The sequence below is a fragment of the Pelophylax lessonae genome, assembly GCF_965119305.1.
Source record: "Pelophylax lessonae genome assembly, chromosome: 5".
In the NCBI taxonomy this organism is placed as follows: Eukaryota; Metazoa; Chordata; class Amphibia; order Anura; family Ranidae; genus Pelophylax; species Pelophylax lessonae.
In genome coordinates, this window is record NC_138772.1 from 544,100,592 (window position 1) to 544,118,025 (window position 17,434).

Below are 17,434 nucleotides of genomic sequence, written 5' to 3' on the forward strand. Positions count from 1 at the left end.
TGCAATCTCGATTACATATTTATATATATATATATTCCCCTCCCCCCTTTCTTTTTTTTAATTGTTTTCTACTATATCCTCACATATTTCCTATATTAAATTTTTTGTCTATATATATATATATATTAGTTTTATTTCTGATTATTTACAGACCCCCTGTCGGCCGGGGGGAGTTTTTGTAGCCGAGTTGTCATCTGGTCCGGGTGTCCGTTGCGTTTTTTTTGGTGAGCCAAAATATATCCCTCCCTTCCCCTCCCCCCTTTTTTTCTTGTTTCACATACTTTTTATTTTACTGTTTAAATCGTTTATATTCTGTATTGCATATAGCTTATAGGATATATTTTTACATCCCTAGAATGTGTATATACTATAATCCTCCTGAGGAAGCGGACCTTTGCCACGAAACATGTTGAGGAACAGATATTCAATGGATTCAGCCAGGGGCTGACTGGCAACTTTAGGCCCACGGGGCAAGTACAAACCCGAGGCCCATGGTGCAGTGACTCGGCCCCCCTCCCACTCTCCCTCTTCCCGGCCTCCTCCTGACCCCCATTCCAGGCTGAAGCTCCACTCCAGGTACTCTCTACTCACCAGCCTAATCCGGGTTCCCAACCTGGCCAGCAGAGGCTGATTGGGGGGAGCTGGGAAAGCACAGTCTGGGCTGGCCAGATAAGGAGAGTCTCCAGTGGGGCATGGAACTGGCCTCTGCTCAGACACTCGGGGGGGGGGGGGGAGGGGGCTGTGCTCTGTCCTTGTCTTCACCCCACACTCAGTAGGTCAGCAGTGGGGACTTTTTAATTCCCTTCACCAGGAATCCTTTAGGCATGTCTGTGGCAGAAGCGGTGCAGCCTTTTTATGGGGCATCAGAGCAGCCCGGGGGGCAATTTCCCCCCTGCCCCCTGGCCCAGTCCTCCCCTGCATTCAGCACATTCTATTTCATGTGCAACAAGGACAGACCAGTGTTTGGTCTAACTCAGCCTTGTATGAATATGAATTTTATATTTTTGTAAATTAATGTTTCTTTTTGTGCTTTTTGTGTCTTTCGTGATTTTCAATCATACTGTGTATTTAATACATTTTGTATTTTTTTCATAATTTTTGGTTTGTACATGTCTAATATACCTGAGGTACCGAGAAAGTCCTAATCAAGTTTAGTCCCCCTCTCCTCACTTTTGAAGGCCATGTTTTGGGGAACATAGTCTCCATCTTTCCCTTTGATTTTGATTCCAATACAGATGCTTGTACTTATTAACCCATTAATTCTATCTAGGCTCGCCCCTCAAATATATATATTTAGAGAAAATAATAAGAATGGTAATAATAATAATGTGCTCTGACCTCTTCTAAAACACTTTACATGGACTGACCTATGAAGAGGTTCATAACGTAAAAAATAAAATAAAAGCTTTAAAATTACAAAAAATATAAATGTAGAAAATATAAAAAAAATAACAGATCTCCGTCCCATCTAAAGAGGATGGTTAAATTGCACAGGCTGAAATATTTGCAATAATGTCAGTAGTAGTGATAAAGGAAGCACACGATATAGCATCAAAATAAAGGAAAACTATAATTTATCTATCTAATCAGGAGCAATCAGCCTGTTGTAGTTTTTGATCATCGCTGCCCCCTGGTGGTCTCTCTCCTTATAACTCCCCTGAATCACTTGTCCACTACAAAGTGATTCAGGAGACCTTGCACAGCTGGATATTTTTGTGAGATTATATTTTGAGTTCCTGTGTTGTGCGTTTACTATTATGCATAAACCTTGAATATAAGTTATCTGCAATTGCAACATACAAAAATGAGGCTGTGGTATATAGTAATGCAAATGTACCGACATCCAGACTGAATAAGCTCATATGGGGAAAGGAAAAAACGAGGACCTATCCTCCCAGACAGGTCCACGGGGGACAGGGAAGGGAAATGGGGTAATAATGGATTTTTGGGGTATCATATATTGTATATATAACCAGGAAGGGAAATGGTGTAATAATGGATTTTTAGGGTATCATATATTGTATATATAACCAGGAAGGGAAATGGGGTAATAATGGATTTTTGGGGTATCATATATTGTATATATAACCAGGAAGGGAAATGGGGTAATAATGGATTTTTGGGGTATCATATAGTGTATATATAACCAGGAAGGGAAATGGGTTAATAATGGATTTTTGGGGTATCATATAGTGTATATATAACCAGGAAGGGAAATGGGGTAATAATGGATTTTTAGGGTATCATATATTGTATATATAACCAGGAAGGGAAATGGGGTAATAATGGATTTTTGGGGTATCATATATTGTATATATAACCAGGAAGGGAAATGGGGTAATAATGGATTTTTGGGGTATCATATAGTGTATATATAACCAGGAAGGGAAATGGGTTAATAATGGATTTTTGGGGTATCATATAGTGTATATATAACCAGGAAGGGAAATGGGGTAATAATGGATTTTTAGGGTATCATATATTGTATATATAACCAGGAAGGGAAATGGGGTAATACTGGATTTTTGGGGTATCATATAGTATATATATATAGCCAGGAAGGGAAATGGGGTAATAATGGATTTTTGGGGTATCATATATTGTATATATAACCAGGAAGGGAAATGGGGTAATAATGGACTTTTGGGGTACCATATATTGTATATATAACCAGGAAGGGAAATGGGGTAATAATGGACTTTTGGGGTATCATATATTGTATATATAACCAGGAAGGGAAATGGGGTAATAATGGATTTTTGGGGTATCATATATTGTATATATAACCAGGAAGGGAAATGGGGTAATAATGGATTTTTGGGGTATCATATATTGTATATATAACCAGGAAGGGAAACGGGGTAATAATGGATTTTTGGGGTATCATATAGTGTATATATAACCAGGAAGGGAAATGGGTTAATAATGGATTTTTGGGGTATCATATAGTGTATATATAACCAGGAAGGGAAACGGGGTAATAATGGATTTTTGGGGTATCATATATTGTATATATAACCAGGAAGGGAAACGGGGTAATAATGGATTTTTGGGGTATCATATAGTGTATATATAACCAGGAAGGGAAACGGGGTAATAATGGATTTTTGGGGTATCATATAGTGTATATATAACCAGGAAGGGAAATGGGGTAATAATGGATTTTTGAGGTATCATATTCCGGATTCCGGTAAAGTTAACGGTGAAATAAAAATGTTCAATCACCACCCAGCAGATCTTCTATATACCCAACTACTTTGAGAAGGAAGGGGGTTCTTGAACAGTTTCGTAAACCCTCCACCCCCAGCACACTCATACCAGAAAAAGGGCCACTGACAGTCCTTATGTTGGGACATTGCTGTGGACAACCGAAGCATCCCTCCTCATCTCCTGGAGACACACTGACCTGCTGTAGAGAGGCTTCCAGCCTGGCTTGCTTGGTGACGGAGAGCTGACACACCACGTCCCAGCGATGGCCCAGCTCCTCCATCTGTCTCTGCAGCCAATGAGAGTCTGTGCCGCCACCTCCCCGGCTCAGGTCTCGGACGGAGTGTTTCAGGGTCTTCATGGAGCTGGCTCTCTTTCCCAGTTCTTTCTGGAAGGCCTGGAAGATGCAGGAGAGAAAACTTCTAAATGGTCAGAGAATGGAAGAGACCCAAGAGGGTGCCATATGTGTCTACCAAACCACCAATGTTCAAACACCAGCTCTCTGGTGAGCCCAGCATGCATGCTTATACAACAAATCAACTAATTATTAGGAGAGCTATTAGCCATTTGCTTTACACATTGATTCACAAATATTTTCCCATTCTTCCTTCATTTCATTCACAGGACTGAATAAATGCCAATCTTTTACTAGGGATTCCACCAGTGCACAGTGTAGAGCCCAGATCTGGGGGATCAGCCCTGACCAGTTGCTCACGACACATGATGAATCTCAGCCCTGACCTGGACTGGTATCCATTATCCCCCCTTGTGGGATATAAAACGGAATACAGTATCAAATACTTACCCTAATTTCTCTTTACTGGTGCCAATCCATGGCAACATACATGTGGTAGGTGGCACTACTATTACATGTGTAGCACTACTCCCAAGGGAGCTGCTGAGTGTGGATCCCCCTGGGTTACTGCTAGCCACAGTAGAACCTTTAAACATGGTTTATAAGTGTGAGCACCTCAGACAAGGACCAGTCCAGTTTCTTTAGTTTTTAGGGTTTATTTGAGAACTTGGATGGGAGAAGGGATGAGTGAGATACTCCAAAAACTGAACTATGCACAATTAGGCAGGGACTCTATTAAATAAGCTACTTGGCGCTGGTTAATGCTTCGCTGATGCTGGTTAACGCTTCACTGATGCTGGCCACAGCTAGGCCAATATTAAGACTTCACCTCTGACTGTGACAAAACTTAGAGCCCCCTGAGGTATTCCTTCCTGAGGTAGCTGGTTTTAGTGCAATCTGTATTGCTAGACACTTCAGGGCCCTTCCTGGCACCCCGTTTACTTCCCTCTCTTCAGGGCTATAGAACTCGGCACCCCCTTTACTGTACACTCCTGGTTAGCTGGCTCTTGGATCCCCCTTGACCTCTCTGGAGTGGTCCCCTCTCCTAGGCAGACCCCTGGGCAGATCTTGAGTACTCACAACACTGTTTTTCCAGAAGATCTCTGCCAAGCAGCTCCACTCGGCCAGCACACTCTGGATTCTCTGCAGCCCAGCTCAACCTCCGGTCCTTAGGCCGACTGCCTGGACCGCCTTCACTCTCTGGCAGATGGAGAGACAGCCGTCACCTCCTCCTGGGACTGATGTTCTGGCCAAAAGACACTCTGTTACATGCTCCCTCAGGATTTATTCCCAGGGTGCATTGGGGCAATCCCCACCCACTGGGACAGTCATAAACCCTGGTGTGCTATTGGCAAGGGTTCCTCCACTGTCCAACAAGGTCCCTCATTGGATACAGTGGAGAGACTCCCCAGACTCAACAGACCACACCTGGAAGCATGTGACAGATTAGCTAACAAACAGGCCACCCTGATAAGCAGGCAGGGCCACATATATGCTTTTTCCTAGCACCTACCTTGGAGGCCCCCACATGGAAGAAAAATATATTTAAAATATATTTAAAAAAAAAAAAATGTTTTATTTTTCCCAAATATATTGGAAATATATTTGAAATGCTACAATTTTGACCATATTCAATATATTTCTAAAAAAAAAATCCCTAAATATATTGGAAATATATTTGAAATGCTACAATTTTGGCCATATTCAATATATTTCTAAAAAAATTTCCCTAAATATATTGGAAATATATTTTTCTTCCATATGCTACACATGTATGCTGATGTTCCCATGTTGGCGCCAGTAAAACAGTAAATATTTAATCAAAAACTTACTGTAATTTTCCTTTCCTGGTACCAATCCATGCCAGCATACCTCTACATGTGGTAGATGGTGCTACATTCATATGTATGCTGCCATGTTGGCACCAAGAAAAGGAAAATTGTATCAAATGTTTACCATCAATTTTGCCTTCCAGGTGCCAATTCATGGTGGCATAGTTGTGCTAATTTCTCCAGCTACCACATGTATGCTGCCATGTTGGTGACAGAAAACCAGGAAATTGTATCAAATACTTACCGTAATTTCTTTTTCCTGGTGCCAATTCATGACAGCATTCTTCTGGTAGTAGTTCCATCTACCATATGTATACTGCCATGGATTTGCACCAGGAAAGAGAAATTGTAATCGTAAGAATGATCCTCCCTCCGTTGCTCATTCTCCACCCTCCATGGCCCAGAGACCCATTACAGTGGCCCCAAAACCCCAGATCCAGGGAATCCAGTGTCATAGGGCACACCACAAACATGCCCAAAGAGGAACACTGGACACACCACTGCAATATGGTACACCCAGCGCTTTCAGTGTTCTATGGAGAAGGTTGTGGAGGGAATCCATGCTGCAGTGTGGTGCGGGTCTCGTCTGATGGAGGCACCCTAATGGACTGACAGCAATTGTGGCCCTGAAGATAAGGTAGGTTGGGCCAATTGATGTGCGACTCAGGACTCACAGTCTATGTCCTAAGCCACTTCCCCTTTACAGAAGGCAGAATCTGCTCTTCAGAGAGGCGGAGGGCCAATCACTCCACCAGGAACTGGGTAAGTTGCCGACAGTCAGTACTTTAGAATTAGTGGCAGAAAGCGTGGCTCTGTGGACCTTCTGCACATGGGTACTCATACCACAGGTTGGGAACCCTTGCAGTAGACCATATAAGACGTATACATAATGCCTTGAAAAAGTATTCATACCCCTTGAAATTTTGTCATGTTGCAACCAAAAATGTAAATGTATTTTATTGGGATTTTATGTGATAGACCGACACAAAGTGGCACATCATTGGGAAGGGGAAGGAAAATGATAAATGGTTTTCAACTTTTTTTACAAATAAATATGTTAAAAGTGTGGCTGCATTTGTATCCACCCCCCTGAGTCAATACTTTGTAGAACCGCCTTTCCCTGCAATTACAGCTGCAAGTCTTTTTGGGCATGTCTCTACCGGCTTTGCACATCTAGAGAGGGACATTTTTGCCCATTCTTCTTTGCAAAATAGCTCAAGCTCTGTCAGATTGAATGGAGAGCGTCTGTGAACAGCAATTTTTAGGTCTTGCCACAGATTCTCAATTGTTAGGTCTGGACTTTGGCTGGGCCATTCTAACCCATGAATTTGCTTCTAGAATCTAGTCGTTGTCCTGCTGGAAGGTGAACCTCCGCCCCAGTCTTTTGCAGACTATAACAGGTTTTCTTCCAAGATTGCCCTGTATTTGGCTTCATCCAACTTCCCATCAACTCTGACCAGCTTCCCTGTCCCTGCCAAAGAAAAACATCCCCACATCATGATGCTGCCATCACCATGTTTGATGGTGGGGATGATGTGTTCAGGATGATGTGCAGTGTTAGTTTTCCCCCACACATAGCGTTTTGCTTTTAGGCCAAAAAGTTGAATTTTGGCCTCATCTGAGCAGAGCTCCTTCTTCCACATGTTTGCTGTGTCCCCCACATGCCTTCTCACAAACTGCAAACTGGACTTCTTATGGCTTTCTTTCACCAATGGCTTTCTTCTTCTCACTCCTCCATAAAGGGCAGATTTGTGGAGTGATGACTAATACACATACACATACACATATATAGGTGTGATAGGAGCGGAGACATATTGGTGTTAATTATTTCATTAGCGCAAGCATAGTGTTCTGCTACTTTCACACCTATATATGTGTAGGTGTATATATACATACATGTGTGTGTATATATACCCCTATACAGAAGTTCAGATGTCATGCCTGACTCCAAACTTGTCCTCAAAAAAGCCCTATGAACGCCTGCAGCAAAAAGCAGGCTGACCGGCGAGAAGCCATATCCCTGCTCTGTAAGTGACAAAAGAGAAACAATCTTTTCTCTATAGCAGTCACCCTGAAATGGAAGGGTTTTGTCACCCTGCCATAGCAGTCAGAGTCAGTTAACCCTACACTACACTACGGTCCCCTTACACTTAACACTTTCCCTACAGAAACTAGATTATTAAAGCTAACTAAAGTGGAAAATAGCACCCTAACTACACTAGATATCCCTTTCCTCACACTAAAAATTACTAAATGACACTTTGTAGCAGAAGTAACAGAACTGCTTCCACTCTCTTCCATGTCCCTGTATTACAATGCTAGGAATTTGGCGGGGGCTATCTTATATACTGGGGGGCGTATTCACTAATGATTGGCCTATGGAGCCCCTAGTCACTCCAATCACATTCCTAGCATTCTTCTGCCCCCTCAATTGGTTTTTACTGATGGTTCTGGTCCAATCACGGGCTTTTAAATCCCATTTCCTGTCCCATTGCATTTTGGTCGGTTCTGGTTGCTGAATTCCGAACTTTTTCAGCAAAAAGTTCGGAATTCGGCCGAACCTCGAACAGCCAATGTTCGGGTCGAACCGATGGTCGACCCGAACCGTTCGATCATCCCTAGTTGTAACATGACAAATGGTGGGAAATTCCAAGGGGTATGAATACTTATCAAGGAAATGTAGCTACATTGTTACACGATGTAACAATTTGTGGATGAAACATTCCATGCCTGAGCATTTGGACATATATATAAAGAAATTCTATATACTCTATATACTGAAGATAACATGTCCTGCTATGAGAGTAGAAGTCTTTTAAAACGTCTACACAGCATTGATTATGGATTAGTGAGGGAATTTAATTTCTGTCCATAGACAGCAACTAAAGTCACCCAAACATATAAAATCTTTACCCCGGCCCTTCTAGTACAAGCTCACCTTGTGTTTGTCCAGCAGGTCGCTGACCAGATCTCTGTCCCCGCCTAGCGGTATCTCCTCTGAGAGCTGCGGCTCCGCTCTGTACAGCCAATCCATCAGAGCCTGGAGAGCATCGGTAAACTTTCCGGAAAACAGCAACGACTCCTCCAGCTTCTGTTGCCTATAAAGGTTAACAATGAAAAAAAAATTATAATCTTGACTCTTGGGAAAAGCTAACCAGACTTTTATCAAGTATGACCAGAAAACTATCATATCATAGACCCCTGAGCCCGGCCACCCTGACCTGTAAGAATGACATCCCGGAATATTGGAAAGGTGGGACATGAGTGACACAGAAATGCAAATAGATACCCCCAACATGCACAGAGGAAGATTAATAATAAAATATTCTGTGCCAACCAAAATTGTAACCAATACATAACAAATTCTAACAATATAGGCCATCAAAACAAAAAAAAAACAATAAGCCCCTCCCCGATCTGGTGTCCCTGGCCAGGGACCAAGACCCATTTCAATCTCTGCTTGTCCAGGCCCGCCCACCACTGCAACCACTATCAGCGGTCTACAAAGTTCTTGAACCTGATCTTCCGGAATATACGACCAAATGGGTCTCTGACCTTGCTGTCCAGTTGTCAGACGAAGACTGGGAGATTTGCTTTGCCTTGCCTTGACCCAACGCTTGTCGCTGGTCTGTAAGGCCCAAGAGACTAATTTTAAACTGCTTTCCCGTGGGTATCAGTGTCTGACTGAACTCCAACAGATTTACCCTTCGGTTCTGGACCGATGCTGGCACTGCCAAACAGGTGTTGGTTCTCTGTTGCACGTTTGGTAAGAATGTCCCCCCATCTATGCCTTTTGGGGTCTGGTTCTCCGCATTTATACTGCAGTTACAGTTGGTCCCCCCAACATGTCACAGATTGTTATTCTCCCAGTTCTCCCCGGCTCCTATAAGTGTATAAAAAGGGGTATTCTACGTCACTGTTTGAGACCCGCCAGGTTGGTTATCCCCTGCTATTTACGTATGACCCATTTTCTGACTCTGGTGAAGTGGATAGAGGAGATGGCCTGCACTGAACTCATGGAATAACTTCTGGCACAGGAAATGGGTACCCAGGAATGATGTCATCGTACGTGGCTCTCCTGGAACATGTACTGAGAATCTTCTCAGCTTTAGGACCTGAAGCCCGACTAGCCTCACTGGACAGTTGGTGGATCCCTTCTGCGCCTGGGGGAACCCTCCTTGGGCTCTGCTTTTTCTTTCTTACCTATTATTCTTCTTCTTCCAGCCTTTTCTCCTATCCGCTCTTTTTACTGCTATATCTGGCTTATAAGCTTGCCAGACATGGGAGTAAAGCCTCGTACACACGCAACGATTATCGGCCGACCGATCGTCCGACTTTTGTCCAGAGTGGTGTTTTGTTGGTTGGAATGTGCCTAGACTGCACACGAATTTTCTCGGCCAACAAAAATCTACTTCAGTAGTGATGTCATGTGTTGGTTTACTTTCCGTGTGTTTTTTCTTCTCTGAGCATGCCCAGTCTTGCTCATCAGATTTTTATCTGCCAAAGTCTGTACTGACTGACGGAAAATCGATTGTGTTGACGGCCAACAAAAATTTTATAGCCTGCACACCAGATTTTTTTCGGCCGAAAAGTCGGAGTCGGTTGTCGGAAGCATCATACTAACAAGCCGAAAATCGGCCGATCGGACGTTGGCCGAAAATTCCCGTCCAATAATCGATGCGTGTGTACGAGGCTTTAGTTACTGTTGCGAAAAGCAAGCAAGTCAAGTCGAGTCCCTGCTAGAAGTCAAGCAAGTCAAGTCATTTATTTTGGTCAAGTCACAAATCAAGTCAAAATACTGATCTACCCCAATTTTCACCTTTAAATCAGTTAAAAGTCAGTGGTCAGGAAAGGTTTTGTTTTATTTTCAACATAACAAAACTGCTTAGTGCTTTTTTCTTGGCATATTAACCACTTAAGGACCACAAGATTTGGCTGCTCAATGACCAGGCCCTATTTTGCGATTCGGCACTGCGTTATTTTAACGGACAATTGCGCGGTCGTGCGACGCTGTACCCAAAATGAAATTGACGTCCTTTTTTTCCCACAAACAGAGCTTTCTTTTGGTGGTATTTGATCACCTGTGCGGTTTTTATTTTTTGGGCTATAAACAAAGAAAGAGCGACAATTTTGAAAAAATTACAATATTTTTCACATTCTTTTATATGAAATTCTCAAAAAAAAAAGAAAAAAGTAAAAATCTAAATTTTTTAACATTTTAGGCCAATTTGTTTTCTGCTACATATTTTTGGTAAAAAAAAAAATCGCAATAAGCGTATTTTGATTGGTTTGCACAAAAGTTATTGCGTTTACTAACTACGGGAAAGATTTATGTCATTTTTATTGTTTTTTTTTTTTACTAGTAATGGCGGCGATCTGCGATTATTTTTGCGGGACTGCGACATTGCGGTGGACAGATTGGACCCCTAACTGACATCTTTGACACTTTTGGGGGTACCAGTGACATTACTACAGTAATCGGTGCTAAAAATATGCACTGTTACTGTAATAATGACACTGGCAGGGAAGGGGTTAACATTACTCGTGATCAGTGGGTTAAATGTGTCCCTAGGGGCGTGATTCTAACTGTCAGGGGGCGTAGCTTGTGAAGTAATCACAGAGACATGCGATCCTATATAGGATCACATAGCCTCTGTGATCACTTCAGGGAGAATGACAGACGGCTGTGTTTACATCAGCCGTCTGTCCTTCTCTCTCAGCTGCAAGAGATTGCGAGTGGCCTGCGGCCATCGGAGCCGTCGGTCACACGCACTGGCTCCCCAGCTAATGAGCACGCTCGCCCCCTAGGGTCTCCTGAGTGAGCGACGTAATATAACGTCACTTTGCCCAGGAGCAGCTTCCTGCCGCAGTAAAACTGCGGTGGGCAGTCGTTATGTGGTTAAAGAAACACTTTGAATGTCCAAACAGCTCAAAATCCTTCGTCCGGTCATGTTTCAACACCACAGTCACTAAAACCATGTTAAGTATTTCCATTGTTAAACAGCCAGTGTCCTAAAAAATCAGAACACACTGAGGTGTTTTAAGTGACTGTGGTGTCAGAAACATAACAGGCACATTCATTTTGCTTTAACACATCTTGAGAAAATGCAAATATTTAATAACTTAAAAAAGTAAAGTCATTTCGAGTCATATGTCTCAAGTCAAAGTCAAGTCTCAAGTCATGAATACCAAGTCAAAGTCAAGTCGAGTCTTTTATTCATTTTAGTCAATTAAGTCTCAAGTCCTCAAACTGGTGACTTAACCACTTGCCGACCGCCGCCCGACTATATACGGCGGCGGTCAGCCCCTCCCAGGCAAAGTGACGTACCGGTACGTCACTAGCCTGGGAGCGAATAGGGGGCGAGCGCGCGCCGCCGGTGGCGCGCTCGTGCCCCCGCTCGTACCCGACGAAGCCGGCGCGTGTGACTCGCGATCGTCGGGCAGAGAGGGAGAAAGGCAGGCGGCTGATGTAAACAAAGCCGCCTGTCATTCTCCCCTGTGTAAAAACACAGATCACTCGGTCCTGCTATGTAGGACCGTTGATCTGTGCTATTACACCATTAGCCACATCCAATGACAGTTAGAAACACGCCCCTTAACCCCTCCCTCTCCAATAAAATTAACCCCTTCCCTCCCAGTGTCATTTTTACAGTAACATTGCATATGTATAGCACTGATTACTGTAGTAATGTCACTGGTACCCCCAAAAGTGTCAAAAATGTCAGTCAAGGGTCCGATCTGTCCGCCGCAATGTCGCAGTACCGCAAAAAAAAAATCGCAGATCACCGCCATTACGCGTTAAAAAAAAAAACAACAAAAATGACAAAAATCTTTCCCGTAGTTAGTAAACGCAATAACTTTTGCGCAAACCAATCAAAATACGCTTATTATGAATTTTTTTACCAAACATAGGTAGCAGAAAACAAATTGGCCAAAAATGAAAAAAAAAAATAGATTTTTACATTTTTTGGGGGGGGAATTTCATATAAAAAAATGTGAAAAATATTGTTATTTTTGCAAAATTGACGCTCTTTTTTTGTTTATAGCGCATAATCAAAAAATCGCACAGGTGATCAAATACCACCAAAAGAAAGCTCTGTTTGTGGGAAAAAAAGGACGTCAAATTTGTTTGGGTACAGCGTCGCACGACCGCGCAATTGTCCATTAAAGTCACGCAGTGCCGAATCGCAAAATAGGCCCTGGTCAGGAAGGGGGTAAAATCTTCCAGGGCTTAAGTGGTTAACACATCTTGAGAAAATGCAAATATTTAATAAATTAAAAAAGTAAAGTCATTTCGAGTCATATTTCTCAAGTCAAAGTCAAGTCTCAAGTCATGAATACCAAGTCAAAGGCAAGTCGAGTCTTTTATTCATTTTAGTCAAGCAAGTCTCAAGTCCTCAAACTGGTGACTTAAGTCTGACTTAAGTCAAGTCATGAGACTCGAGTCCACCACCTCTTGCTGGTCTGGGGATGGTGAACTGGGAGTTTCAACATCGTCTAAGGACTTTTTATCTATTGCTCCTGATAATGATCGCATGGATCATATTTTGACACTTCTCATTGTGTTCCTGTTCAAGCTCCTGTACGCTGGACCATTTCTCATTTTGTACCAACTGGCCCCTTGGAAACGTCCCTGTTTTGTAATATTGCTGTATTTCTCTTATTTTTTTTTTTTTTTACACAATCAACCCAATTTTTTATTTGGTTTCTGTGCTATTGTTTTTTTCTGTTGTTTTTCTTTTTATTTTGTGCTCATCCCAGATTGTCAGGGGGAAAGAATGTCTGGTGTTTTGCTATTTTGTATGTTAAAACTTTTCAGTAAAATTACGATTGAACATACAGATAAAACTATTTAAAAAAAATGTACTTAGGCGGCAACATCAAACAGAAACTTAATACATTTATTTCTTGATACAGTGCTTAAAGTGTATCTGACCCCAAGAACAAACATGTAATATTTTCCAGTCCTTAGATGTGGAGGCTGCATTCGTTTTTTTTTCTTTATTTGTAACCTAGTGATCCTGCAAATAATGAATTTCCTGTGCTAGGTATAGTTTTGGCTCTGTCTGCGAGGAGCAGCAGGTAAATTCTATATTGCACTCTGCTTAACCACTTGCCGACCGCCGCCCGTCTATATACGTCGGCGGTCAGCCCCTCCCAGGCAAAGTGACGTAGCGGTACGTCACTAGCCTGTGAGCCAATAGGGGGCGAGCGCGCGCCGCCGGAGGCACGCTCCCGCCCCGCTCGTTCCCTAAGCAGCCCGCGTGTGTGAACGGCGGACCCGGTCACTCGCGATCGTCGGGTGGAGAGGGAGAAAGGCAGGCGGCTAATGTAAACAAAGCCGCCTGTCATTCTTCCCTGTGTAAAAGCACAGATCATACGGTCCTGCTATGTAGGACCGTAGATCTCTGCTGTTACACACACAGCCACATCCAATCACAGTTAGAAGCACGCCCCTAGGGACACACTTAACCCCTCCCTCTCCAATAAAGTTAACCCCTTCCCTCCCAGTGTAATTTTTACAGTAACAGTGCATATGTATAGCACTGATTACTGTAGTAATGCCACTGGTAACCCCTAAAGTGTCAAAAATGTCAGTCAAGGGTCCGATCTGTCCGCCGCAATGTCGCAGTCCCGCAAAAAAAAAAAAATCGCAGATCGCCGCCATTACTCGTTAAAAAAAAAATAAATAAATAAAAATGACAAAAATCTTTCCCTTAGTTAGTAAATGCAAATACTTTTGCGCAAACCAATCAAAATACGCTTTTTGCGATTTTTTTTTTTACCAAACATATGTAGCAGAAAACAAATTGGCCTAAAATGTTAAAAAATTTAGATTTTTTAATTTTTTTGGGGGGAATTTCATATAAAAAAAATGTGAAAAATATTGTTATTTTTTCAAAATTGTCGCTCTTTTTTTGTTTATAGCGCATGATCAAAAAAAATCGCACAGGTGATCAAATACCACCAAAAGAAAGCTCTGTTTGTGGGGAAAAAAGGACGTCAATTTCATTTGGGTACAGCATCGCAGGACCGCGCAATTGTCCGTTAAAGTCACACAGTGCCGAATCGCAAAATAGGCCCTGGTCAGGAAGGGGGTAAAATCTTCCGGGGCTGAAGTAGTTAAAGCGGAGTTCCGGCCATGGGGGGTGAAATTTAGCTAAAAATACCCCCGGGACAGTCAGGGCTAGTACATTCCACAATGGATAACATCTGAACTGTCCGGGGTCGCACTTACCTTTTAGAAGAAATACTTACCTTGAAAATTTCTTGTCCAGCGCTGCCATCTGAGGTGTGGGCAGCTGAAGCCAGCACGTCCTCTTCTGCGTCCTCTTCTCCCAGAATGTGCCTGCACCGGCCCCGCTCGTCACTTCCGGTGCGGGCGCGTCATCACTCCACAGTTTCTGGGCATGCCCATGTTCGCCCTGGGCTCTAGATTACCTTGTCCCGGCACTGGGCACATACATGCTACTGCAATGAGCAGCAATGCATATTGATGCACCACACATTTTGAATGGCATTTCAGCGCACTAAAGCAACACACATGCATTGAAGCATGCTGTGATGAACGCTATTGCAGCAAAGTGCAGTATGGTGCTATGCACTACAAATGTTGTTGTGCATCCAATTTGTAAGACGTTTTGATGAATTGACAGCTCATTCATTTCAATAGGTTGCCCTAAAGTGGTTGTAAGCCCTTACATTTACCCAGTGAAGTAACCGGCCTCAGGTGATACACAGAGATGAAACAAATCCTCCTACAAAAGTTGTCCCTGTTTATCTGCAATCTTCTCCTCTCTCCAGTTGTTCAAAGTGCAGAATTTATAAAGACTGTCTGAGCTGTCAGAAAACAGGGGGAGAGCAGAAATTACACACTGCATAGCACTGCATAGCCCCCACACCCCTTTCCACAGCATACAGGAACAGAGCTGAGGCTGTAAATCACAGGTTGTGTGCTGGAACTCCCTCCCCTGCAGACTTGTATAAAGTACTCGAAATTTCTACTTGAGTAAAAGTACAAGTGCTCGATCAAAAAGTGACTTGAGTAGAAGTGGAAGTGCTCACAGAAAAAGTTACTTAAGTAGAAGTACTAAAGTATTCAACATTTTTTTTACTTAAGTATTGCAAGTAGTTTTTTCAAAAAATTTGCTACTTAAGTACTAAAAGTAAAAAGTACCAGTAGTTTTGAAAAAAAAATTCTACTCAAGTACTGAAAGTAGAAGTACAAGTACTGTGTTATGTAGTTATTAAAGAAAGAAGTCAAAAGTTTGAACATCATATTGTTTTTTATTATTTCAAATGATTTATTCAAATGATTAACCTGTGTTTGTTAGTAGTTTCTTGATGCACTTTAAGCGCTGTAGCACCATTTATTTGTTTGTTTCATATTTTCTTTTTATTGGAAAGATTTGGTATAGCAGCTTTTATTATACACAGCCTTTATTTTCGTATGCGCTGATTTACAAATGACATTATACACATTTTTTGAGCTTTATGCAACCTGCCATCTACTGTTCTGGCAGTGGTAATTTTTTTAAAAGTAACGAGTAACTATGCAGCACAAAAAAATATACTTGAGTAGAAGTATCGAAATCATCGAAAAAATGTAGTGAAGTAAAAGTAGAAGTAGGAGAAAAAAATTCTACTCTAGGAAAGTACAGATACCGCATTTCGGTACTTAAGTACAGTACTTAAGTAGTTCTACTTCGTTACTATACATCTCTGCTCCCCTGTCACCTTTTTCTCTTGGTGTCAGAAAAACTTGTCAGAAGTAAGTCACGCAGATAGAAGAGGAAGGAGGCAGCAGACAGAAATTACACTTAGTGCTCTGGAATGAGACAAATACACACTATAGAGGCATATGCTTTGTTCATATTTCATGTCTGAGGTTTACAACCACTTTAAAGCAACGCATGGTATTGTACAACATACCGCATGTTAACACACAGACAAAATATTTGCCCCGTAGGGATAGGTAACACAATAGCGGTTAAGGTTAGAATAGTTTTAGGATTTTAGCTTTGTAGGAGTCAGCCCTATGTAATAAGGGCAGTGAAAATCCATCGGCAGTCGGAATGCTTTCTGCCTGAAATGTTTGGCGCAATACTATGAAATTACTGCGCCAATCTCTGTATGATGGAGAAGTAATATTGCGTCATATGTACATACCTCTCGGTAGACCTGTTGCAGACATGCTCCCAGCGCTCTCTCAGCTCCCCCAGCGACTCATCCATCTTCTGTCCATCCTCCGGCAATCTGATCTTCTCTCGGAGAGCGCGGCCGCTGCGCAGAGTCGCCTCATACACGGGGCGCTTGGACCGGAAGACTTTCTGAAAGTCCTGCAGAGAAACAATGTGACACAATCAGGAAACATGGACTGATACCATTGGGGGGCTTTGTGAGACTCAGAGGGTCGCCCCTACCTTGTGCTGGCCCAGCTGCTGCTTGATGTGCTCCTGGCTGACGCTGGTGTCGATCTGCTGGGAGTCCAAACTCTGATCCGCTTCCTGCAGCCACTCCAGAAGCATCCGCCGGGATTCGCTGTACTGCAGGGGCAAAACAATCCATTCAGAGCTACACCATGCAGGGCAGGGCCGCTGATAGGGGGGGACCACCAGCCCTCTTGTAGGGGGCCCGAGCACACAGTGGGGCCCACACAGAGAGGGGGATTAGTGATGGACAACAATTACAGAAATCTTCCTCCAGCACCTGAATCTGATCTGTCCCTCTCCCTGCTATCAGCTTTTATCTGTTGAGAAAGAGACAGTCGTCCCTCACTAATCCCCCTCCCTTGTGTGGGTCCCTCCCCCCTCCCAGCACTTATCTCTGCTCAGGAGTTTATTTGTAAATTGTAACTTTGTTTCTCTCTCTCTGTCTCTCTGATCACTGAGCTCCAACTGCCCAGCCTGAATATTTTTCTTATCTCATCTTCTTTTTTATTTAACATAGTTTTTTTTTTTTTTTTAGATTTAGCAGGAATTATGCGAGTTATGTTATATTTGTGTCTGATAATAGTGATTTTGTTGTAGCCTCCATAGGG

At 42.7% G+C, this 17,434-nt stretch overlaps 1 protein-coding gene across 1 annotated transcript in view; it reads right to left on the reverse strand.

The window, feature by feature from the left end:
• Positions 1-17,434, reverse strand: part of LOC309555398 (microtubule-actin cross-linking factor 1, isoforms 6/7-like) — a 191,160-nt gene that overhangs the window by 59,210 nt on the left and 114,516 nt on the right. The window contains exons 25-28 of the mRNA XM_082257413.1: positions 16,818-16,940; positions 16,564-16,733; positions 8,333-8,492; positions 3,407-3,604 (exon numbers count right to left, since the gene is read on the reverse strand). Coding sequence (XP_082113539.1) covers positions 3,407-3,604; positions 8,333-8,492; positions 16,564-16,733; positions 16,818-16,940 — 651 coding nt within the window. The remainder of the gene's footprint in view (positions 1-3,406; positions 3,605-8,332; positions 8,493-16,563; positions 16,734-16,817; positions 16,941-17,434) is intronic.